This window comes from Pagrus major, chromosome 16 (assembly GCF_040436345.1).
Source record: "Pagrus major chromosome 16, Pma_NU_1.0".
Classification (NCBI taxonomy): domain Eukaryota; kingdom Metazoa; phylum Chordata; class Actinopteri; order Spariformes; family Sparidae; genus Pagrus; species Pagrus major.
The window spans coordinates 12,549,747-12,575,815 of NC_133230.1; the positions used below are offsets into that span (position 1 = coordinate 12,549,747).

Genomic DNA, 26,069 nt, shown 5'->3' on the forward strand with positions numbered 1-26,069 from the left:
ACCCATCTCATTAAGATGATTAAAAACACTTTGCGTACTATTCGTGTCTTTAACTCGCAATGACATTGTGTCATTTCTTGCAAGTATAAAGCGTTTAAGTGATGAAATGTTTACTTTTTGTAAACTACTAAATCAATATACTATGACTACAAGAGTTAGTCTGTAATATGGATTTGGGACAGACCTCAGGTTTTTGTGATTATACTAATTAAGTAATGAGCGTTGTCAAACATATTGATATATTGATCCTGAATATTTGAACAGTTTCAATACTCATTTTCTGTTGTATCGATACACAGGCACCAGTTCACTCGTTCCTCTCTCCGACAGCAAACATATTATTTTTAAAAGACCAAATCTAAAGAGAAAAAAACAAATGTTTCAACAAAGTGAGAAATGTAATGCCTTCCCGTCTTTCTGCTGCTACTAGCCGAGAAAAGGAAAAAATAATGTACCTTATTGTCATGTAAAAGTACGGAAGCCTGGGAGGAGAAAGTTAAGGTTTTTTTTTCTCCTGGTGATCCATTTTCTATGTCTGATCTAAATTGTTTTCTCTCCTGAGAACTGGTGAGAAAAAAGGTTTTGCCAGAATAATCTTTCCTTAATTTATTTTTCATCTGTGAAAACACGAAAATGTATTTTCTCCTGAATTCCCTTGCCCCACTTGGTTAAATACATTTATAAGAAATAATAAAAATTGCAATCAAAAATTATTTTTTGTTTCACACAGGGAAAGAAAACTGCCTCCTGAAATTCCATCACAGATGTAAAAGAAATTTAACGAACTTAGAAAGATTATTCTGGCAAAACTTTTTTCCCACAAGTCATAAACACAGGAAAGGAAAAAAAAATGACTTCACTTGCCCCTCAGGGCTTCCGTATAAAAGCCTTGTTATATTTATCTTTTCATAAGAATCTATATTAATTTTTAAGGTGTATCGAAGTCGGAAATTCCAGTATTGATACACTAGACGTCATGCTCAAGAATCAGTGGGTTCCCTTACGGGAAATACACTCTTTACTAGCAAAGCACCAGCAGATCATGCTCTGCCTTCTACCTTTCATATGACATACAGTCATACAGTTCAGGTTTGCAGAAGTTGGCTCATGCTCACTGACCACAGATGACATCACACATGCCGCTTTTTAAGAGGACCACATGTCACCTGTAATGACACAGTGGAGAGGTCAGGACAACTGACTGAGGGTGTGGTGTTTGGTCAGATATGGACGGGAAGTCAAGACCAAGTTATACGTTTGACCACATTTAGTACCTTAGGTTAAATAGTTGAATGGCTACATGGGAGGCAAATAAAAAAATAAGAATGGGATCATTTGATACTTGATGACTGTGAATAACTTGGTTTGTGAGGGAGACTGCAAAATGATGCTTTCAAGTCGTTGAATGAGTGCAAAACAACCCAGAAAGAGGCAAATTAGCTTTGATATTATTCTCTGACTTACACAGAGCCTAAAGAAAAAGCTGCAACAATCCAAAAAGATGAAAACAATAAACAACAAACAAAGGCCCTTTGGTTGTTTAAATCCACAAAGAGAAATTAAAAGTAGAGGGATTGTTTTACTGCAGGAGGTTTTGATATTTAAAAAAGAAAATGAAATCAAAGAGGAGGAAACAAAAAAAAAAATGGATGTCTTCCCTTCTGTGTCCAGATCAGTGCCAGTTTCAGCTGTGTTGAGGTTAGCTGCCGTAGAGGACGGGGCGCTGGACGTGAGGAACCTCAATTCAGCAGAATGATGCGTCCAGTCTGTTTCTCACAGTCAGCTCCGACCCAAAGTCTGTCTCAGTACATCACACATCACACAGTGAGTCTTCAGTCGTTAGTGAGGGCAGATAGGTGTTTGTAATAGTGTGTATCGTTTAGGTTGTGGAGGATTTTATCACACAATGTCACTCCACAGACCAACAGGACGACAACGACTACATTTTCCCTTTGGTGTGCGACTTTCAAAGCCGCCTCCTTTACAAGAAGTCCAGTTCCAGCGCTTGGTGAAGGGACACAAGGTCGCCGTGAGTGGAGATCCGCCAGAAAGGCATGTTGTGCTACGCAGAGAGAGAAAGACAGACATCTTTGAAACAACACTCCAAATGTAGTCAAACTGAAGGTGGGAAAATAATCTGATAAACATTCGCTAGTTTATCAGACTAAATTTCCATTTCTTTTCACTTATTTGAGTGAATAAATCTGGGACTAAGGCAGCAATTCATGAGTCTGGAATCGGATTGGTAAAACAGGCAAAATGGTAGTTTAGCAGCTAAAGACAAGCACCACACTCGACTTTGTTGCTGCAGTATGCACGAGCTGGGACGCTAAGCAAATTTAGCAACTGGTCTACAGTGTCAAGCTCCAAACCCTCACTTCTATTAGTCTTTATTCTATTAGTTATTAAATTTTTAAGTCATGTACACTCTCATCTCGACTTTAAAGCTTCCGATGTGGACACTTTTACAAACGCAGTGACTGTACCTGTATTTCCCCGCAGCCAAAAACAACTTTATTGTAGTAAACTGCCTACAGACAAACACAAGAAGGCAAGCTGAAAGGAGGACGCGAAAACTTTCACGTTTACCTGTTTTGCTGCAAACTCCTCATCTCGACCATCACCTATCACCACATACGTCACTTTCTTCCCAAAGCGAGAGATGATCCTCTCAAAGCAACTCTCTTTCCCTGCATGAAAGGAAACCGCAGGGAAAATAATACATTATATTTTGCACAGAATCCAAAAGCAGGATCTTAATGTCACCTCCTCCTCTGTCACGTTTCATGTGTACCTATTTTTGTGGCACTGTAGATGTTCTCGATGGGGAAGACGTCTCCCAGGCCGTACAGCAGCACTTTGGCCAGAGCTGGAACCAGCTGAGTGGTGGTGACCAACACATTCATACACTTCCCCCTGTTGGTGGAATATCACACACACACACACACACACACACACACACACACACACACAAAAACATAAATATGGGATCAAAGGTGAAAACAAAAAGCTTTACCAGAGCACACTGTCGATATATCGAGCCATTTATCTTGCACTGATATTGGGCCAATTTCAGCTGAATAAAATATAAAATACATGACAGACATTATTGAAACTAAGACCCTAAATTGTAAGACAAGATCACAACCAAGCATATACTTCTATCCTCCTAAACAGTATCTAGGGTTGTATCATCCTCAGAATAAACATTCATCTCACTGCAGAGACATTAAAGATTTTTTAAATTAATAACCGTGCTCTGCTCAGACCTGGACTGGATGAGCAGCAGAGACTTGAGCGCCGTGCTGAGCCAGGCGTCTGTGACGTTCTCGATCTCAGACTGAAGCCGAAGAAGAAGATCCCTCTTCATCGGACTCAACAGGCCTGAAAGAGACAACATGGACTTATGCAGAAGATTTGAATGTGCAGTATGAATACAACCTTAATACTACGAGATTTAGAAATCACGATCAAACACGTAAAATCTAACGTTCTAAATTTAGCGTTTTCACAGTCCGATACTCAAGAGGCAAAAAGGTAGCAGACACACACAGACAGACAAACAGTTCTGTTTATTTTGGCCACCGGGCTGAAACATTACCTTGTTTGTCACAGAATAAATTGTGAAAATTCAGATCTGTGTGTTTTCATAATTTTGCCTTTTGGATATTGACTGTGGAGCTATTTTTTACTGTCCTCAAAAATGACGGGAATTCACGTGGCTGAAAGTGCTTGAGGGGTCTTTTCTTAGGAAAACAAAAAGACTTAAAACAGGCCTCTGAAAGCACGGCAAGAGTCAATGTGAAAGTAGGAACTTCAGAACCGATGTACTTTCAAAGGTGGTATCCAAGTGTCCCTGAGTGAAATCGTTCTTGTTCGCATTTCATTTCAAACTCCAGATGTTATTACTGATGCCAACTCACCTCCAACGTTCCCTTTGTAGCTATTGTAGATCTCTTTTAGCCGGCGGTAGCGAAAGGCCAGTTTCCTCATCCACTCCACCCCTCCCTGGACTCCTGTGGTGGTTCCGGACGCCCCTCCACCACTGGGGCCGTTAAAGCCATCCGCCAAGAAGTTGTAGTTACTAAAATAGGAAGGAATACTTTTTTGTTTATTTATTTAGATGATGGAAACAAACCTACATCCCAGTCATTAAGTTGAAGGCTGTAATAAGTTCAATATGTGTGTGATGAGGTAGTCGTCGTTCTGTAAACTGTGTACACACCTCAGTTCTTGTCCATTGTCATCAGAGGCAACATCCTCAACATGGACTTGATCACACTCCTGAAAGAAAACAACAAGACAGACAAGTTTTCTTTTCTTTTCACTGAAGTTGACTGACAGCCCATTGTGTTCATTTCAGCTGCTGTGACACCAGTCTGAATCTGTACCTCCAGGTCATTGAAGAAAAGGTGTGTGTCTGCCAGCTCAAAGATCAGCTCCTCCATCTGCAAGCCCAAGTTCAGCACTGCTGCTGGGTCCTGAACAAACAAACAAACAACAAACTGAGTCGGACGTTTTCTTATCCTGTCGTATGCCTGAGTTTCATATGCGTATTTACAGAGACACACACCTTTCCGAACTTCTGAGCGTAGGAGCCGGTGAGCAGTGAGTGGAATATGATAATGGTCTCGTCTAGATCCCACAGAAAAATGCGCTGAAAACAACATGAAAGAAAAATATTACACGTTAATTCTCAACACTTATCGATTTCTTTTATGTTTTACAATTGACAAGAAGGAATATTTACAGACCATGTTACTCGTTCCAGACAACACATGTTTAGCTTTGTTTTAAACTCTAACGGACATCTTTTCTATCATCGATTACACTGATGAATCCTGACAATGTGACATATTTCATGGATATTTCATATTATATTCAATGCATAATAATAAAACACTGAACACAATAACTGCAAGAAGTTTATGTAAAATGAGCGATTTGAATTAAATTAGAGATCTATTCCTGTGAATGCAGTGAGTGTCATCATGAGTTTTCCTAACCCTTACCTGAAATAATAATCTATACTTTGGTGACCCACAAGCTGTGAACCAGTGACTTAGTGGATTGTCAATGTGTGAAATAAAAAGACAGCTGCTGACTTGTTTACCTCCAGGTCACTCTCAGTAGGTGGAGAGTTATCAGACTTCTTGCCCTTCCCTTTGGCTTTTCCAACAGAGTTCCTGCGTCCGACCTCGTCCTGATCTCTGGCTCCAGCGGGGAGAGCCACACTGGCAGGAAGGGCCGCACCTGCCGGGAGGCTCTCTGGTGGGGACGCATCTAAGTACAACAAAGTCTGAAATTAGTATCTGAATAACACATTTCTTCTGTTATGTCTTAAAACTTGATTGTGATTTTTTCTTTCTTGTGCACAGCAGTTAACTCTTATCAGTGACCTTTGTTTCATCCCTCTCCTTATCAACTTTCTTCTCTTTAGACAATATGAGTGTCAAACATCTATACTGTAAATACTGGTCATATTATATCTAATAGATCCTTTATATTTTTACACTTTGATCTTTATTAATACACCTGTAATATTAGAGAATCATAAAATGTCAAATAGAAAATAAAACCTTATTGTTATACTATTTATTACACTCATCTCAAAATCATCACTCATCTTCTTAAATAATTATTTTATACGTTAACAGAATATTATATCATTCTTTTGAAACAAATAGAAAGTTGAACAGAAATAATATTAATCAAAGTGAGTTTACCTCTGGGGGGCAGTCCAGCTGAGGCGGCCTGCTCCGACTTCACAGCTGAATATCCGGCCGCTCCCACACCGGCACCTTGGTCGTCGCTGCTGGGAAGCCCAGCAGGCACATAGCTGGGAGGCAGAGCGTAGTACTGAGAGAATTGATTCTGTGCCAGAGAGTTGTAGCTGCTAAATTCCTGGAGGAAGTAAACAAACAAACAAAACAATTGTTATCAACAGGAGATGGTTTGGTAGAAAAAGATAACAATCTACACCTTCCAAGATCTTCTCACATCATCCACCTTAATTGACTGTTGATCTTTTTCTTTTAAACATTTTAGGGGATGGAATACACTTACAAGTCTGGGATTTCATGTGTGCTTAAATCTAATATTAAAAAAACAACACTTTTTTTTTATTAAACTAAATGTCTTTTCATCCCTCACACTGCACTGATAAACAGGAGAATCGATAACAATCAACACACAGAGACAAGAGTTTTGTTCTACATTTCTCTGAGGAACACTGACCTGGTGGACCGCTGTGGTGGAGGAGGTGGTGGTGGTGGTTGTAGGAGCTGCAGCTGAAAGGATGCTGGAGTACACACTGGATGTTGTGAAGCTTGAGCCTGGAGACAGAAAGTGCTCGACTAAATCAATGCAAGAGGAAAATCAAAGTATCTGAAGTGACCGACAACAAGAGAGGAAAACAGAGCTGTGCCACTGGAAAATCTCCTTTATTATTTGCAGAGAGTGTGACGGTGTTATCTTGTGAGACAGAGTGAGGTCGCAGCTTGCCTTGGCTGGGGTATGAGTAGTGCAGATGGCCTGGCTGCGTTGAGGTATATGCGGTGCAGAAGCTGAGAAACCCAGGCTGGCCACCAGAGGGCGCCTCAGGCAGCCCTGTCTCTGTTTTAATGCCTGGCCACATAGCACCTGAAGATGAAAGAGAGCAATGGAAGCAGAGAATGAAGGAGGCAGCAAGAGGAGAGTGTCGCTGAAGACGCTGGGGCAGAAGTTAAGAAATCAGGTATTTCAGTTAAGATGTGGACTGAATTAATGTGTTTAAGCAGAGACCAAAAGCAAAAAAATCGATTCAAAAGCGCCAAAGCACAGTAAGGCCTCGAAAGCAAAGTAACAACGGTGTGATGCTGGGTTTTTAGTGAGCAGACAGAGGTAAAATAGGCTGTTAGAGAAGAAGCAGGGACTAACCAAAAGGCGGGAGGCCGTAGGTCTGGCCCGTCTGGGGGAAGGCGGAGTACACAGTGGACTGAGCCAGAGGAGGAAAGGCCACCTGACTGGTGTACGACGTCACTGCCGGGCTGAAAGAGGGAACGAGCAGGAGATTCAGTACTTACTCAAATCAAATCAGGGTACACCTACAGTATTTGGTATTTAACCCCATCTTTCCTCACTGTAACATTTGCTATTTAGTGACACATTTATACCTGCTGGAATTGGAGTAAGTTGCAAAAAATTAGCAACGCACAAGATTGTTTTTCTGGATTTCACTTAGTCAAATGGTCACACACTGGGACCCTGCACTATAAATCACCTTTCACGTTCTTAAACCCGCATAACATTCGAACACGATGAATGATGAGATAATCTGATTTGCTTAGTGTAGTGTACTCACTTGCTTCCTTGATAAACCTGTTGGGTGTATTCAGATGTGGCTGTTGTGTCGGTGGCTGTCAAAAACACAAGAGACAACACGGTTTCAGTTTGACATACAAGAGAAACTTTCTTCTCTTTTCACACCTTTTCTGTATGTTGTTTACAATAAAATTGGCGCTTCAGTTCTTACCTGAATGTGCATATGAGTTCAAGGAGTCACTGCACGCTTGAGATGCTGCCCTACTGTCTGCATCTGACTGCTCCTGATCACCTGCGATCAAACACAAATTACATTATTATATTTTCCAGGAATATTTCTGAGTGCTATCACATTTTCTTCACTTACCTGGATCAAGCTGGGCTGTGGACAGCGCAGAGTAAGAGCTTTCCTGCTCTGATGGACCCAATCCAGCCACTGGACTACCATCAGCACCTAAATCACTGGAGGAGCATAAAGAATTCATTACAATTACAGGATTTCTGTAAATCACAATCACATAAATAATACATTTCTTTCTTTAATAAATAGTCTATTCTTCACTCAACATTTGCTCTCAGTTGTTTTCTGTTGGAATGTGTAAGCAGCAATTCAAAAGGATTTTAAAGATCAGAAATGAATCACCATAAGACAAACCTTGGCTCTTTCTCCAGTCCACCGTCTATGTCAAGCTTGGCCTTCTTTGTCTGCACACACACAGAAAAGGTTTCCACAATAAATCTATTTTCTCTGCTGCATCCCAGCTGTATATACATCTGTTTTTCCTCAATATATTAGCGAATGAAGGCAGATGAAAACACAATTATGTCACTGTCATAATGACTGAATGAAATCACTCAAATAGTGAAATCACTCACATTATTTTATACATTATTTCGTGACACATAAAGCGTATGAGCTCTGCAGCATTTAAAAGAAATAATAAATCAAATCTGTTGGAAAAAAATACTGCAGTTGTGATACAAGTCTACTGTGAAATGATTTTTGCACCTTTAAAATACAATTCTGATTGTTTTAAAAACTTCTTCAGTCCATAAAATGGGACAAATGCTTTTCACGGATTACGAGAACCAATAATAATGTTTGAATATACTTTTCTTGGCTGAATAAAAAAACACAACATTAATCAATGGAGTGCGAAAGGGCAAAAATGGCAAATTGTCACATTTCACTGGTTAAACAAAGACAGATCTCAAAACTTTCCATCAATCAATCAGTCAGCTACTCAAATCAGCAGTGCAGTGAACCTCACATATTGATCTATGCTCATGTTTTCTTAATTTGACCCATCACCCTTAAAATCCACCATCAACTTTGCTTTGTTAAAAAAGAAAATTTACTGCAATAAAACCAACAGCAACAACTGGAATATTAAATCTGAGAAGCACAAAATATATACTAAATTAAATATTTGCATTAATCTCACAATACAATAAGAGCACCCATGTTAGTTCACCTGAAATTCACAAGTTCATATAAATAAAGAAAATGCTCAACATCTAGAGAAACACAAACGTATAAACGCAGTCATTTATGCAGTCATTTCCCTCCCATGATGTGTGTTGCCGTCATTGTTGGGAGACTCACCGGCAGCTCAGGCAGCTCCTGCGAGTCGTCCATCTCTGCAGCAGAGCGACCCGACATATCTGCATGCACAGCCTACTCTCTGCACCTGGAAAGCGTGTCCGGACCCTGCTTTACACAACCACAGGAGCAAAAAACACAAAGAATAAATGGCCGGGGGTTATGCCTTATGTAGTTTTCTGACACGCGACTCCCCCCTCCCCTTGTGCCATAAACACTCATCGATGCATCTCTCTCCTGGCACTATCGCGGGGTGATCAGCGGGGAGGTGGCGGTAATAAGAGGAACTGGGGCACCCTGGCCTAATCTCCAGCACGAGACTTGCAGGTGAGGCACGTGTGGCACTCAAGTTGCCCAACGTCCCCACCACGCTTATGTTTACAGTGGGATTAAGGAAGCGTGCCACCTTACATGTGACCTAACCTTCATTCAACGAAAACATATTCTCCAGAGGCATTAGGTGCTCAGGTGCAAGCTGTCGTATCAATAGATGCCCCGAGGGGATAAGATCTAACCTAATTTTGTCCACTGCTCGCTTAACTGGCCTTTCCCCACCACCGGAGAGATGGAACATTCGTCCAACTGACATAATGCAGACACAGATGGAGAAAGAAGGTCACACGGCAAATTCAAAAGGTACATGAATGTATAGCAGCAGTTAATGGTGCACGTTCTGAATTCAATAGAGTGTCACTGAAATTGGTTGGGCCATCGACACATCTGTCAGCTTATGCAAGATTTATGTAACTGAACTCAATAACGGATGACATTCGAAGGAAATTAAGGCCACTGGATGTTCTGACTGATGATCAATCAACTTACAAACATATATTTGAAATATATTACGATTTTAACTCGTGATCGATCTTGAAGGCATCTGCAATCTACTTTTAAGGTGAATCGTAAAGATTGCGGTATTTAATGTTCTTACTTCTGTCTCCAGACTTCACTGACTTGCAGATCCGTACTACATAAACATACCAACTGAGTGATGCTGAGTTACTTCCTGTGGCTCTGCCTTGGGTGACATATTGGAAATAATAAAGCCTGCAACATGGCAAATGAGGAGCTTGTGTCAATAAAAAACTATCTTTAATGTCATAAATGTGTTTAAATGGTGCAAATGGAGAATTCATAGGTTATTTCAAGTCTGGCTTTAGTCTACAGGACACTTCAAAACTGAGAAAAAGAGATCGCAATTTTGTGATTAAATAAATTGTTTCACAAGTTTTTGTCCAGATTGTCTTCCCCTACAAACAAGCTTGTCTGGAAGCGAACTAAATTTGCCACCAGCTGTGAAATTTATCCTCCTAGGATGACAAAGTCAAGTCATGAATAATTAATGAACACGAAACGCTATTCATCCAATCATAACCCTAACCTTAACTGTCCTTGTGTGGCAGTAAAAGGGTTTGACGTCAAGAAAGTTTGTTTGCTACGATTGGATGAACAAATTAATTGACTTAGTTTGATATGCTGCTGGCTATACTGGACACACACATTACAAAGAAGACCACTGATCCACAAACAAGTTGATCCGCAGATATTCGGACAAGACAGTGTTTTATCACGCTACAGCGGCCTCGAACAGTCACACAACCCTCTGAAGGCTTTTGACGAATGCAAAAAAAAAAAAAGGCAGAAAACTGAACCTGTTCAGAAAAAATTAATGAGATGGGGCACAAGTTTTGGAGTCAGCGTGTAAACATGAATGACACAACTTGAGGTCAGATTTATTTTTAAATGTACGGCAACAAAACATGACTTGCAAACTTATTTCACAACCGCACACAGAGGCCACTCGATTGAGTACGAGGAGAGCTCAACAGCCATTTTGAGTTGTAAACCAGCATTATTTTTATTATTTTGTCATGTTGTCTAGAAAATCATTATCCTAGAAACACCCTGTAATATCGTGATATTATTGTAAGGCCATATCTGACCACACCCTGCTTAAATCACAAACTTTAAACATGATTAAGTAAAAAAAATAAGTTTATATACCTTCTCAGCTGCACTAAGCCCAAAACATCTTACAATCTCATGTTCATTACTTATTAAATCAAACAAGAAACTCCCAGTTTCCACACATCATCGCCTCTTATTTCTGGCGGTTTTAAGAGTCCTGAATTAATCAAAGCCGCCGTCTCTCCGGCTGTTGCCACCGGTAACAGAGCCGGTCACAGTCACCTCTTCTCACACTCGGGTTAAATAGTGCTACCTGAGGAACAACATCGGCCTGATACAGGATCCTTTGGGAGTCTCTGCTTCAAGTGATCGCTGTCTTTTCCCAAAGGAGGGAGGATCATGTCTGGGGGACACCACAACCAGGGAAAATCAGTTAAGCAGCGGCTTTGTGTGCCAATATAGTGATGGACTTGAATTAGAGGAGATTATTGAGAATATGGGGAAAGTCGTTTTTAGGGGCCGACTGATACGGCTTTTTCAGGGCCGATACCGATTATTAGAAATCGAGGAGACTGAAAACCGATACTTGGGACTGATACTCATTTGCATTAAAAATTAAACTGTCATAATTTCGGACAACCAGTGATGGGATGAAGTACAATTTACTCAAACACTGTTCTTTCTTGAGTACAATTTGGACAATTTACTTTATGTGAGTATTTCCATTTTCTGCTTCTTAATACTTGGTTACTGGTGACTTTGCAGATTCATCTTTTTCAGTGTTGGTGGACAGAACATTGTGCGAGAGGATGTTGCGTTAGAGCAAAATAAGTATGCTTTTAATTTAGTTTATTTTATTGGCAAGCTGACAGAAAAATTAATGATACTGATAATCGGAAAATGCTGAACATCGGCCCCGATAATCGGCAGGGCTGATAATCTGTCTACCTCTAGTTGTTTTTGTAGCCCAGGCTAATCATTTCTGGAACGCTTTAGACGAGATTTCAAAATAGAGATAAATACCCTTTATGGTGACATAGCCTTAAAATATTGGAATATTATTTAAAGGCCATATTGCCCAGCCCTATACTGAATGAGATCCATTCAACCTCTTGTAAATAAATGGATGCTTTCCTGCAAAGAAATCTCAGAATCTAACCGACCACTGCATACATTACCGATTATTGGCACTGGCAGATTATCGGGCCAATATTCAGCATTTTTCCTGTTATCAGTATCAGTGATTGTTCTGTCAGATTGCCGATAAAATTAACTATTCAAAAAGGTGCTACTTTTGCTCTGACAACTGAACATACTAAAGCTACAACAAAATTTAATGAAGAGGAAGTATAAACATCACTGGTTATTTGAAATGTCAGTCCCAAATATCAGTTTTCGGTCTTGATTTCTAATAATCGGTTTCGGTAACAGCCCTAATAAAGCCATATCGGTCGACCCCTACCAAGTAACATGTGCTTTTCCGGAAACCTTTCTAAGAATTTGCACTGTCATCTTTGTTTCTTTCCAGGAAATCAGTTGCAAAATATGGGAGCTGTAAACTTAAGCATGAACCAAAGGTCTTCATATAACTGATGTACTTAAATTATTAAGTTACAAATCTTAAAAAAAAGGGGGGGGGTTGTTAGTTAGTTACCTCTAGTAACTACTACTACCTCTGTTAGTTACCTCCAGTAACAACTCAGATTACAAACACATTTCTGATGAAGACACATGAAGCTGCCTGTCTGCATTTTCTAGTTATGCAACCATTAATTTCATGTTACAGTCTGACAAACTGTCTGGCCAGAGACCGGTAATGATTAAATACTTAAACCACATCTGTGCCAACAACTCTGTTTGATCCAACGCCCATCTCCCCTGAACTGTTTGCCCTGCACACTGATAATAATCAGGGCAGAAATCCTGGCACAGTTTCTCTCCAGGTCATCTGCAAATGTTAGCCGAGTACAACCATTATGTTAGCGAATCCAGCAAATAGCCCGAGCCGTGTACAGTTAGCTATGAAGCTCTACCATCAGACTAATTCCTGGGAAGCAGTGCCTCTTATTGCTTTAATTCAACCACAGAGCAGCTGACACATAATCTGCACAAGCAGCACATGAAGCTAGACATAAACTAACACACAACTAATGAGACTACAGCAGACATTAATAAAGTGAACCCCCCCAAGCATTTACACGCCACCGTGCAAGCTATCCAACATGAACGTTAGCTTCCTGTGTTAGCCGACAGAGTCGAGGTATTTACACAATTTACCAGTAATTCCTATGAGAAAGTACGGTGTCATTCGGTGTTAATTTACCATGCATGCCATCTTATTTATCTGTCCTTTACGTTGGTTTAATAAGTAAGCTGGCGGGGAGTAACTTAGTTTGGCCCGGGCATTGAAGTTTTCCGTTCCAGAAATTAGTCGGCACCAGCAGCCATTGGAGTGGGCACTGAAATGGCATCGTGTAGAAGCATCTCACTCCCGCTGCGCCCAGCTGCGAAGCTAATCGCACAACAAACATTCCTGAACCGCCAAAATGATCGAAACCAGTCTTACCATTGAAGGAGTGAACGAGAAACGCTTTTATTAAAGCGTCTTCAATTGAATCCACAGTGTCAAGCTTTGTCTGTTGTTAGGGAGCACTATTTAGCAGGAAGTGGTCGTCGCTCGGCCTACTGCGCATGTGCGCGGCGTTGATCACAGATGTCCTTTCTGTGGCGGCGCGACGGGAGACGACAGGTGTGGCGGTGCATCAACACAGGTGAGGGACAAAACCGCAGACATTTGTTCTTTGAACAGACGAACCCGGTTGTTAAAAGTTGTCAGCTTTGTGTCAGGGTGTGTTACTTCTTATAAAGGCTCAAACAAGTTGTAGGACACGTAGAACATAGTGATTAATTCATTAATTGGTTTGGCTAATTTTAAGCTAGCTGAGTTCAAGTTTAAAGTTTAAGTTCAGGCTCATTTGTCATTTTTCTCATTGTTAGAAGCACTCCTAGCCTAAATAAAAACATATATATGTTTAGGAACAAATTAAATTAAATTAAACAAAGGCTTTGGGTGCCAGTATTGTGATGGACTTGAATTAGAGGAGATTCTTGAGAATCTGGGAACAGTATATATATTTAGCATTTAGCAAAATAGTAATACACATCCTGTATTGTGATATAGCCTTAAAATATCACAATATTATTTTAAGGCCATTTTTGCCCAGCCCAATACTGAATGAGATCCATTGTAACCAAGGTAAATACCAATTTAAATCAGCATATTTGTTCAAATGGTTGCTTTCCTGCAAAGAAATCTCAGATTTTAGTGTTTTGGCATTTGGTATTTTTTAGTTAAGAGTAACAACTGATCACTGCATACATTTCCAAATACCAAGTAATAAGGTTAGACGGATTACTGGCACTGGCATTGCTGGCAGCATTTTTGAAATTTGTTGGTATCTGTGATTTTTCTGTCAGATTGCCAATAAAATAGATTAATCTAAAAATATGCTACTTTGGCTCTGATGACTAAACATACTCAATGTATCTAATAAACTGACAAAAGATCAGTTAAAACATAGAACATCAGGAGAAACTATAAACCCTATGAAATGTAAAGGCATCAAAAGAAGCAAAAAGATAAATCTTCTAGGTCTTAGTAAAGAGGTTCATCCTAAATACACCCTAAATTCAATAAGAGCAGAAATTTGTTGATAGAAACTAGCAACTGTTTTTATAATAGAATAAGTTACCCAGTTATCTCGTTCCAGCATCAGTTGTGAGGTTTTGTTGCTTTTCTTTGTCTTATGGTAATAAATATCTTTGGGTTTTGGACTGTAAGTTGCATAAAACAAGACATATGAAGAAGCCACATTTGGCTTCAGTAAGTGATGATTGGCATTTTTTCAAATTTTTCTTTCATTTTACAGACCAATCGATCAACCGGTTAATTGACAACATTTTTGTCTGTTTCGTCACTGTCAATTAAAATAATTATAAACTACCCTTCTATGTGTGTTATATGTATTATCGAATTATTATGTATTCAGTAATATTAACATAAAAATAGCATGAATAGCATCACAAAGTAAAAAGTAAACAGCACACTTGCCTCGATTTTGAGAATTTATTTGCCGTTTCTGAAATTCTGACACAGATTACAGTTCAATATTTCAGTTGATCATGTAAATTATCTTCTTTATACAGTAGCAGTGGCATGAAAATAAATATACATAAAAAATACAAAACAGAAAAATAATGCTTCCAAATATGGAAGAAAATTATCGAGAACTGTGTGTTGCCTTATTTTTTTTTCTTCTTCTTTTCAGCAGGCTTGAAAATGAAACTCTACAATGTGGAGTCTGAGTGGGGCAAAACAAAGTCATGAACAATCTCTGTTTGAGTGAAGATTCTCTCTTAATAACTTACTTTTTAATAATATCAGATCATAAATTACAACTAACACTTTTGCTAAAAGAGATAAAATGATATTATTCTTCCAGAGTTAACAAGATTTTATTGCACTTTCCAGAACCATATGATGCAGAGCGCCAGTGGCTAAACACAGTTGCAGAAAGCCAGCGCCTGCTCCACCTAGTGGTCCTTCTTCAGAGTTAATGAAGCACTTCCTTAAACAGATTATTGTCTAGAAAAGGGACAAAGAGGTTGAGGGAAAAGAGATATGTACATAGAATATATATGGATCAGGCCGCCTTGGACAGGCACAAGACATTCACAGTTCTTCTCTACATGATGCATAAATACAAAAACATCTGTAATCATAGACTCTATAGTTTGTCCGGAGTGTTTGCAATAAAACAGCAATCACTTATATTCGAAAGAAGATTATGTGCTATCATTGATGTGGGCCTGTTATTGCTGGTTGAACTCTCCAATGCTCCGTCTCTCCTGATCAACGAGAGAAGTCTTTCAGTAAGTTTGCAAACAGCAGATATAGATTAACACGAACGAAAAGACGTTTGACAAACCAAAAATAAAGAGATATTGCCATACAGGAAATATATTTTTTCATTGAATCTATTCATGTATATTTATATCATATCATATTTACTAGGAAACATTTATAACTCATTTATAATATATGCAGAACGGTCTTATAATAAAGAGAATGTTTGTGGTTATTAAAAGATGGAAAACCTTTTGGTTTTGCAATAAAATATATATGTAACTTTTTTTCTTCTACACAGTACAGTTAAACTTTGATCTTCAGTTTATGAGGACAAACCGGTCAAAAAAAAGTGTTTAAAGCGTACCATAATTAACAGTTTGGTCCAAGTGTACACCACTGAAACTACAGATATGAAAATAAACAAAGATATGCAGCTGTCTAATCCAAAGTTGCTGATGCTTAAAGCAGAATGTTTAACTTTTCTTGACCCTTGTTTCCTCAAGTGCAATTGAGCATTTACATGAAAACAACAAAAACAGATTTAACATATGTAGACGTGTAATGAAGGCATCACCCTCAACAGCTAGCGCTCGGGTCAAAAAGCCCAAACGAGTGAAATGGATTTGCGGTTTCTGATAACGCTGTTGCTGCCGTCCAAACTGCCTTTTGAACCTCAGGCACTTCTCCTCATGTCACTTCACCAGTAGCTGTGAGGTCCCGAGTCCTCGGAGAGCGATGTTTTATGACCTCAGAGTGCATCCATACTTGGCACACATGTATTTTTAATTTTGGGGCGGTTGAGGCAGAGGAGTAGGGCCAATGGTGTTGTAACATGAGAGTACCAATCTGTACACTTTTCATGCACAAGATCCCCCAAAGTTTTCATGTCCATCATGTCAGTTAGATCCTCTCATCAGGCTGTGTAACATCCCCCCATACAGGCTGCTCCAGCGTGGTCCCTCAGTCAAGAATAAGACTCTAAATCCAGAGATTTTGTCCTGGTTCTTGTGAGCTCCTTGGACAGACGGGTCGACATGTTGGCGTTCACATGAAGGAGTGGTCTGCTGGAGGCCCGTAGGAGAAGCCTGGGAAAGCTCCGGCTGCTTCCTTGACGCTGCTGGTCACAGTCAGGTTGTCCGTGCACAGAGAGGAGGACACCGGCAGGTGGGTGAACTCAGGGTCGAAGTGTCGGAGGTCTGTGGGACCGGACTGTGAAACCAAGCGGAGAGGACAAGATTTAGACATCTGAAGGAAATATGTCAAAGCACCTATCGAGGTTTATTGTAATGCATAATACCATTGTAGTTTGGTAATTTATTGATATTTTAAGTTACTGATTATGCAAAAATGTGAAGATTTGCTGCCCTTTACTGTAAGTGTTTTATTGGGTACTTTTATTTGAATTATTTTAAGTGTTGTAGTATTATATGTTTTTAAATTAACTTATTTCATTTCCAATAATTGTTGTGGGATTCCACCTCGTACCACTAGAGGGAGCTTGCGTACCACCAGTGGAACATGTACTATAGATTGAGAAAAGTGGGTCACGGCCCTAGTTTGAACTTACCACTGAGGGGATGAATGGAGGAGTGATCTTCTTGGCCATCAGGTCCTCCCAGTTGATCGGAGAGAAGAAGGAGTGGTACTTGAGTTCAAGCTGGAGGAAGAAATACATTTCGAGATCAGCAGGTTGATAGAAAAAAAGCCACACATATCTCATACAGTTCTTTCTTTTTATGTCATGTTTTCTTAAAAGTCAGCTGTGCACACTTACAAAATCATCCTTCACTCCCAGCCTCTGGGTCCGGTCCTTCTGCAGGAGCCCCTCGAGCAGCTCCCTGCCTGAGTTCGACACGTTGGGCTTGAGCACGGGAGACTTGTGCAGGATGTTGTTGTACATCTCAGCTGTGTTACGACTGTAGAACGGGGGCTGTAAAGCAAAAGCAACAACAACAAATTAAGTTTATTCAATGCATGAATGAGCAGCAGTCGTACAAGGAGGTATAAAGGGATGGATTTGACTTACAAGTCCGTAGAGCATCTCGTAGAGAACGGATCCCAGACACCACCAGTCAACTGTGCGGTCGTACGCCTGCTTCTGGAGAACCTCAGGAGCCAAGTACTGCAAGGAAGGAGACAAGAACGAGTCAATACAAGTCAGACAATTATAATTGGTGGAGTTTCTGTCATAAATCTAGAGATTTGTTTTGCACCTCAGGTGTCCCACAGAAGGTTGTTGTTGTACCGTTGGCCTCAACACCTTCTTTGCAGAGGCCGAAGTCTGTGAGGACAATGTGGCCCTGTGAGTCTAACAGGATGTTCTCGGGCTTCAGGTCCCTGTGATGAAAAAGAGGAAAAAAGCTTTTACAAAAATGACTCTGGTCCTCTTTCAGTTCAGTTCAGCATTGATCATGTAAGCATAGTCCACTAGGAGGCACTGTAGGTTCGCTCATTACCTGTACACAATGTGCAGGGAGTGGAGGTAGCCAAGTGCACTTGCAATTTCAGCAGCGTAGAACCTGGCTCTGGGCTCCAGGAAGATCCTCTCTCTCTGCAGATGGTAGAACAGCTGGAGAGAAAACAGACAAACATCCGTCAGCAACAACTCAAAACATACTTTGATGTTCTTCTGACCTGATTCTGGTCTGATTTCTGAGCGTTGTGAGGTTTGAACTCACCTCTCCACCGTTGACGTAGTCGAGGACGAAGTACAGCTTGTCAGTAGTCTGGAAGGAGTAGTGCAGCCCGACCAGGAAGGGGTGCTTGATGTTCTTCATCAGCACGCTGCGCTCAGCCATGATGTGCTTATGCTGGAAGGAACATATAGAAGTTAATATGACATTTTACATTATGAAACAGTGAGAACATGTAATGAGGTGTATGTATGAAAAGATAAAGACATAAAAGACTTTATCTAAAGGTCTTACCTCTTTCTTCTTCATGATAATTTTCTTCTGGAGCACTTTGACAGCGTAATATTTGGCCGACTCCTTGTGTCGAGCCAGCAGAACCTGTATTAAAGCGAATATTTGCATCAGTGACTGTGCTGCAGCGCTGACAGATATGAGGAAGTAAAAAAGAAGACAGGCATGAACAGGAAAAGTTAGACACACTCACCTTTCCAAAGCTGCCTTTGCCGATGATTTTGAGGTAGTCAAAATCACAGGGTTTGATCCTAATGTAGAGAAAGGGACAGATGATTAGGATTTTTATTTAGACTGTGTTTGTTTTACAGAATTGTTGCTGACGGTGTTAAAAGTTTAGATTTTTATAAGGATACTTACTGAGTCTCCTCAGCCAGTGAACTTCTTGAATTTAGGCACATCTGAAAGATATGAATTAAGGAAGTTTATCAGTTAGTGCTGTAGTTTGGAAAGAAGTGAGTCATGTTGTCTGTAAACAGTTCCTGCTGCTTACCGGACCATCAGGAAGTGCATCATTCTCAATCTCCTCGTTTTGATTCTCATCAATCTTCAGGAAGTTGTTCACTTCAACACTGGGGGAAAAAAAGAAAACACAGATCTGGTTACAAGATGAACTTTAATCAGATAATATCTTTTCACCATGTGGCTTTGTGTTCCTTTTTTGGTTTCACTATGATTTATGTGTTATTGAGTTTTGTGGCACAGCGGAGTCACAGGATCCACAGGAGTTTGTGCGACTGAAAAGCTGAATTGAACGCTCCCTGCTGCGGTGTGAATGACTGACTGAGACAGGTCAAGTTTAACAGCCTAACCTGTCTGAGAAAAAGCTTAAGCCTCTGACCCACTACAAGAGATGGCTCTGCAGGACTCAAGAGGTCCAGCTTAGACACCCTTTCCTTGTGGGGCATCTGGAGGGAACAGATGCAGCGTCCCAGGTATATTTCCACACCACCGACCTGGATGTCAGGGCACTGTGAGGGGACGAGCCATGTATCATGTAATAACTGAATTACCGGTTTATCCTCGTCTAGGGAACAGAGGGGATTTGTGGAAAGGTGATTAGGCAGCAGCAGCAGCAGCAGCGGAGGAGAGGTTGTTAACAGGCTCGTCATGAAAGGACTATTCTTACCCTGGCTTCTCGGACCCAGATTAAACTGTTCGCAGAATGTCCTGGCAAACTCAGGTGGCTGATGGGATTGGACACTGATCATGAATGGGCTAATGATCAGAAATAAATATAGAGCCAGGAAGTGACTGATGCCAAGTGATGCTCCCTGTGTGCCACACTCATGCAATATGTTAAAAAAAATAAATAAATAGAAATACTCACTGTTGGCAGATGTGTGGGGTCGACACCAGCTTCTGGATGAAGTCATTCAGCCCCATTTTCCTCTCCTTGATGAAAGCTGCAGATGAAGAGAGGAAGGGAAGAAGTCAGCGTGTGATGAAGCCTCACTCACCTCACATGACGCAAAACATTTTGTCTTTCATTAGTGGGGGAAAATATCTGTTGGGAGCTGTAATCCGCTGTTTTTTTGAGTTCAACACAGCCTGTCATAGGGTAGATTTGCGTGTTGTGCATAGACCCCTAATGCTGCGGGCTTATGGGTTATGCAACCACTTGGGTCACTCATTCAGATACCAACAGTGGTGGCCAACAAAGCATTTTCCATCCCAGATTCCCAGCGCAGCGCAAATAATGAGTTTGCAGATTTTAAAGCAGATTAACACTCAATTAAAGGCGATTTATGTGCTATTTCCATAAAAGTAGAGCAGAAACGGCACTTTGCACTCTCCTTTTTAATTTGATCTCTTGGCGGCTGTTTTGCTCACGAATCAATAAACACGTCTAATTTGCTCCACTAATCAATACATCAGCAGGTTAAGTGATCACTATTGATTCTGATAATTGTATTGTTTTTGTTTGTTTTTATTTCTCACCGGTGAGAACGGCGACAATCCCCCTCATTTTGCAGTAAGTAAGATCACATCCAGCCTCGGTCACAGCCATGTTGAGCAGACGAGATAAATATCCAATAAAAAGCACGAAGAAGAAGAAAAAAAAAAAAATCAATAATAGTCCGTCTCTGTGTCTGTCAGTGATCCGCTCCGACACGCGTCTCCTCCGGCCGCGCTGCGCTCTGTGTTGCCGCTGCCCACGGTCAGCCGGCTCTTATATACGGACCACGTGGTGCTCGAGAGGAGGAGGGTGACGCCCATTTTTGTCGTCACCCGCGTCTCCACGGCAACTGCTGGGGGCGTGACGTCACGGGATTCCGCCGCAGCCATATCTGCCTGCAGGAGGCGGAGGATGACGAGGAGGTCTCACCGCAGAGGAGGAGGAGGATGATGATGATGATGAGGAGCTCTCCCACCTCCTCCTCCTCCTCCTCCTCCTCCTCCTCTTCATCGTTTTCTTTCAGTGGAAAGCTCCCACTGACTGTAATCACCGTGCACACAAAGGGACTTGAGTCAGATATTAAAAAAAGGGGGAATAAACTGCGATCACACGAAAAGATAGTCTGAAAGTCTTTCTCTGATGTCTTGCAGACCACCCAAAAATGGGCTGGAATCGTTTTATTTTGAAAGGGTGTCGAGAAATGTATGTCACGACTGCTGCATCTGAGCATCTGCCTGAAACGGCTGCAGTTTCTGACCCCGATAATCCACATGAAAGCTACAGAAATGCATGATTTAAAAAAGAAAAACAACAATCCTATTTGAACAATCCTGTATTTAAATCAGATTTCCTGAAATCTCCACGTGCTGAATAATTAGTGGATTTGCGTGGCTGGACGAGGTCAAGGTCGTAAAGGTGACTTTGCACGGCAGAATTACATAAATTCAGAGAAACTCACATATGACATCATTCTCGTTTAAGCCGAATCAGTAATCAGTCCAGCTGTCAGAGATGTGGTCCACTAACCCTTTAAGTTACGTAACTGTGCCATAATGCAGATAGCTATACTGCCCGGGGAGGAGGCCGAGTGAGTCGCACTGAACATTTTCCAGTCAGTGAAAGTGATTCGTGTGTCTGTTGATTGAAGTGGGGATCGCTCACGGAGCAATCGTGGCTGTGGGACGAGGGTTACAACCGTCTGTAATAACGACAAAACATTTCTCTCGTAACTGCTGCTTTCGGCTACAGCTGTCCAAAACCTAAAGGCAAGAGGGCTGCCATGCCAGTGACCACAGTTCAAGGCTGAGTTTAAACATTTGTAAGTGAGAAACCACAAGAGATTGTAGAGTTCCCCATTTCTATCTGTGTTTGTGGCAACTAAAGCAGGTATTTTCAGCCTAAACGTATTTATTTTTGGCCTAAACATATCAAAACCATAACACACAACCTAAAATAGAAAACCACCAGCATTTATTCTGAAGGTTATTTGATTGCTGCTGCAGCTCTACTACTTTCACTGACGTAAACAATCTGAGTACTTGTTCCACTTCTGCTCTTAAAAACACCTGCTCCAGTCCTCAGAGACTCACTCAGCTGACCTCTGAAACTCTGGGGTTTTGTCCCCAGTTTGACATGTGACAGTCATGCATGATTTAATGGAAGTGAGACAATCACAGGACCGATAGTTCTTGAATTGCTGAAAGAGGAAGTTGAGCGAGTGAACTGTGGTGTTGGGCTCAAACAGAAACCAGCCGGTGTGAAGCCATCAAGTAGTGAATCATGTCACAGTACCCTCAGCTTCATCTCTGTTTACACACCGAATCACACCAGATCCAGTTACATGACAGCGACACCTCTCCCGGGCTTTGCGGGGGGCTTTTTTTCCTCACCTCATCTTGTCTTTCTGTAAATTATTCAAGTGTATCATGTCGTCATCTCTGGTAACATGTAAAATAAACTTGGGTAGTTCCCTCAAGCAGCGTTATTGCCCTTGTGTTTTTGATTTGCATTGTCACTGCTATAATGGAACAGAAAGTCAGGTGGTATAGAGAGAAACACAGCTGGTTGAAGTGGTATTTCCCCCTTTTGTAAATGATGCTATTCTGCGTAACAGAACTAATAGATCACGAAGTGTGAAAGCAGCCCACGTCAGTCTGATCTGAGCCTTTTCCTGTTGCGATAGAGGATCAGAATCATCTTTCAGTTTCTTTCTGTCTCTCTGTAAATGCCTTTTTAGCACCAGATTACTGAGGTTTTATTTAGCTGCCCTGCTTTTCCATCCTGCTTGTCCAATCTTGTGATTGATGCTGAGCAGACAGCCAGTGTTCCCGCTCGCTGACAAGCAGTCATGTGAGTCACCTGCCAGCATATCCGCTAAAAGCCTTAGCAGCTCTCACAGGGGGCCGTCGATCACTGCCCCCCAGCCTCAGCGTGGTGCCACATGACTACAGGCCCCCTCTGGGGCTGCAGGTTGGTGTGTGAGCAGCATTTGAAATTAACCCCAGCTTGTGCCTCTAATGCTGCATTCGAGACACATAGCCAAGCATCCGATTCCTCTGAAAAATAAACACTAGACGATCTTTGAAAACACTGCAGTAACGCATTTGTTTTGCTACTGCGGGGCAGCTGAAACAGGTTGTAAACACAGCGCTGACACATCATCACCTTTTATTTTATTATGTTAGCAAACAATTGCTCAGTCACACATCCAGCAGTCACAGAGCAACATTATCATACATTGGATGTCGTGTTTGTGTCTATCTGATGACATTCACTCTCTCTTTTTGGTCTCCACCATCTCCTGAGGGAAATATCTGCCTCCATAGCCTCTAAATGCTCAACTATGATCACTTACTAGCTGCTATTTGTGTCTGTCTGCTGTTTGATGCTGAGCAGGTACTGTACAGCGGGAAAACAGCTGCTGTGGCCAAAAATTAGGCAATGAGAGAGTGCTGAGAGTGAACCACAGCAGTAAAGTTGCAGCCAGACAGCTAAAGTATCAGCTGACATCACTTTGAAGCGCTGTAAAGCGAGGAAAACTGTAGATATAGATGATAATTCACTGCACGTTCAACGATCTCTTTCATATTGTCGTTCACATCGTCATTCAGCTGGCTGAAAATGTCCTTGCTGTTTTTGTCAAAGATAATGTGGCGGCGGTGTTTTGGACTTGTAACAGTATCAGTATACACATATAACAGCAGTGGTGAACGAAACACAACTTATAAAATAAGCAGAAATACCAAAATACATTCTTAAATTACTCCATTACTAGTTAAAGCCCTGAATCCAACATGTTACTTAAATAGAGTATAGGAATATTATCAAAAAAAATGGCTTCTTTCAATGTTTTACATTATTATAGATTATTAAATGATTCTGTTGTGCATGTGAGAGCATTTCAGTGTTGAAACAATAAAAGTAATTTTAAATTCTTTGTATACTACTGGGTAGATTAGTAGTATAGTAATGCGGCATGTTGTTGAAGGCTCTCAGTCATGCAGGTCAGAGTAATTCAAACCGCTGTATCGTTGGCAACTGGACGTGTTTCAGTTACTTGAAGACGTTTTGCCTCTCATCCAAGAGGCTTCTTCACTTCTGATTAACAGGAGGGGGGTTTGCACGCTTTAAACTCAGTGTGGGAGTGTACTTACAGGGTCGTTAAGATCACACGTGAACTCGGAGTTTCAGAGTCGGCCACATGTGAGCCGTTGACTCAAACTGCATTCGTGTGGGTCGTTAGGTGTGTAGGTGCGTCATCAAGAAACCGAAACACGTCCTACGATATAGCACTTAGCAGAAGTAATGCATCATATATAAGCTTTTCATATGACTTCTATGTTAAAAGTAACTAGGGCTGGCAATATATCGATATTATCATTATATCATGATAAGTGTTGTCTTGTCCTGGTTTTAAAGGCTTCATTAGCCCAGTTCTACCATTTATGAACTGTTTTTTGTGGAGATTTTGAAGTATCAAGATACATATCGTGTATTGTGATATAGCCTAAAAATATTGCATTATTTTTTTTAAGGCCTTATCGCCCAACCCTACTATAAATGTAGTGGAGTAGAAGTATAAAGTAGCATGAAAATGGCAATATTCCAAAAAAGTAAGCTCTTTATACTGTATACTCCAAAATAACTAACAAGACATATGTCATTTCCATATTTGTTTCGATTAAGAGAAGAAGCTGCAACTTTGGATAAAAAGGTAAAAATCTGTATTACTGTGCAGCGGACCGAATATGTTTCTAACAGATGGTTCGAAAAGTCTCTAAGGATCCTGTAAATACTGTCAGAACAGTGTTAAGTACGGTTAAATGAGACACTGCCAGGTATTTATTTGTCAAAAAATTGGTTGCTTCACGCTTTGACTCAAATATAAAGGCAAAAAAGAAACTAGATTTCTACCTGCCTTGCTGCCTGCTTCCAGTGTTGTAGGTGGGAGGCAGCAGAAGGTGGATGAATGAGTCATAAAGGCAAACAGGTCCTCAGCGACCAACTGTGGGACTGGCAGGAAGGCTGCCGGCTAATGAGGATGGAGGATCTCTAATTACACTGTAGGTCTCGTTGACCGACTCTCAGGAGCGATCACGGCCTTGTGAGTTTCACACCCACGCTGTCATGCCAGCTTCATCAGCCTCATATCTCTGCTAACATCACATCTCCCTCCAGTTCCTCTTTTCTGTTTGAGCCTTCCGCCTCCGTCGTCCTCTCACACACTCCTGGCACTTAGCATTACTCATACAGGGAACCGCATAGGTACAGACCGGAGGTGGCGGTCCAGTCCGACAGCGTCGCAGTGCAGCCTCGGGGCCGCAGCGAGTGGGAGCAGATTTTGGCTCATGAAACCAGAGCTTGAATTACAACCATCTTTGTTTCCCTCCTCAATTCCCAGGCAGGAGATGAGAAGCGTTTTTATTTTCTCTGCAGGGATTAGATGGCTGCTCATGCGCCTGCTTCTTCAGATAAAATGATGGAAGAAATGTTTGCTCTTTTATGTGCTGCTCAGACACACACACTGCTGCCAGTTTATAACAAATGGTGCATTACTTTAATATGCTGCCAAGCAAGAGGGATGATCCTGCCTATTTTGAAACCTCAAAGCCTCTATTAATTATATTAACGTGACTGCTATTACCGCGATAATTACTATCATCATGGTGAGCTGCACTCCTCCAGTCTAACACATTTCTGCTGCATGTGACTCCATACAGCAGGTTCCCTGAACTATAACAGTTCAGTAGAGAGGAAGCAGATAAAAAAAGACATTTTCATTCAGAGCACCAGGCTCTCATTCACTAACTGCACCTCCCATTTAGACCAAACATCATGAATCAGTGGACAGTGGCGACTTCCGTTATCGGATGCAGTTCCCGTTTCTCTCCTCGTGCCTGCATTGTGATCATATGAAATGTGACATGTGGAATAAACCTTCAAGCTCCAGTCTGTGAAGTGAGTAGTAAATAAAGCGAACACGCTGCCACCAAGTTAATAATTTGATTTGGTTTGCGGTTTGCT

General features: G+C 41.1%; 2 protein-coding genes across 3 annotated transcripts; both read right to left on the reverse strand.

Annotated features, from left to right (window-relative positions):
• Window positions 1-917: 917 nt before the first annotated feature.
• eya3 (EYA transcriptional coactivator and phosphatase 3) lies at window positions 918-13,468 on the reverse strand. 2 transcript variants are annotated; one of them, XM_073482693.1, is made up of 19 exons: window positions 13,380-13,468; window positions 8,909-9,013; window positions 7,958-8,007; window positions 7,670-7,764; window positions 7,514-7,594; window positions 7,343-7,397; window positions 6,919-7,028; window positions 6,505-6,642; window positions 6,238-6,335; window positions 5,727-5,904; window positions 5,114-5,283; window positions 4,574-4,657; window positions 4,392-4,481; window positions 4,226-4,284; window positions 3,924-4,084; window positions 3,270-3,384; window positions 2,795-2,916; window positions 2,590-2,690; window positions 918-2,062 (listed from the first exon to the last, which is right to left on the reverse strand). In XM_073482693.1, the coding sequence occupies exons 2-19, from the start codon at window positions 8,963-8,965 to the stop codon at window positions 1,982-1,984; spliced, it is 1,845 nt and encodes a 614-aa protein (XP_073338794.1). In that variant the 5' UTR covers window positions 8,966-9,013; window positions 13,380-13,468; the 3' UTR covers window positions 918-1,981. The 2 variants fall into 2 exon arrangements, with proteins under 2 accessions (XP_073338794.1, XP_073338795.1); XM_073482694.1 differs by having other exon boundaries at window positions 8,909-9,016; window positions 13,380-13,447.
• Window positions 13,469-14,925: 1,457 nt separating this feature from the next.
• Window positions 14,926-20,791, reverse strand: LOC141010982 (serine/threonine-protein kinase Sgk1). Its single transcript, XM_073484163.1, has 13 exons — window positions 20,588-20,791; window positions 19,977-20,052; window positions 19,140-19,218; window positions 19,007-19,047; window positions 18,840-18,897; window positions 18,650-18,733; window positions 18,401-18,532; window positions 18,179-18,291; window positions 17,936-18,059; window positions 17,749-17,844; window positions 17,497-17,652; window positions 17,290-17,379; window positions 14,926-16,931 (listed from the first exon to the last, which is right to left on the reverse strand). The coding sequence occupies exons 1-13, from the start codon at window positions 20,655-20,657 to the stop codon at window positions 16,767-16,769; spliced, it is 1,284 nt and encodes a 427-aa protein (XP_073340264.1). The 5' UTR covers window positions 20,658-20,791; the 3' UTR covers window positions 14,926-16,766.
• Between the last annotated feature and the right edge of the window lie 5,278 nt (window positions 20,792-26,069).

Excerpts from the sequence above, each read along its gene's own strand:
- eya3 (XM_073482693.1), bottom strand. The coding sequence starts at position 8,965 with ATGTCGGGTCGCTCTGCTGCAGAGATGGACGACTCGCAGGAGCTGCCT. Across the intron at positions 4,658-5,113 it reads CTACTGAGAGTGACCTGGAG|CGCATTTTTCTGTGGGATCT; the intron begins GTAAACAAGTCA and ends TGTTGTTTTCAG. Across the intron at positions 2,917-3,269 it reads CTGCTGCTCATCCAGTCCAG|GGGGAAGTGTATGAATGTGT; the intron begins GTCTGAGCAGAG and ends TTCCACCAACAG.
- LOC141010982 (XM_073484163.1), bottom strand. The coding sequence starts at position 20,657 with ATGGCTGTGACCGAGGCTGGATGTGATCTTACTTACTGCAAAATGAGG. Across the intron at positions 18,292-18,400 it reads ACTACGTCAACGGTGGAGAG|CTGTTCTACCATCTGCAGAG; the intron begins GTGAGTTCAAAC and ends TTTTCTCTCCAG. Across the intron at positions 18,060-18,178 it reads TCCCTGCACATTGTGTACAG|GGACCTGAAGCCCGAGAACA; the intron begins GTAATGAGCGAA and ends TTTTCATCACAG.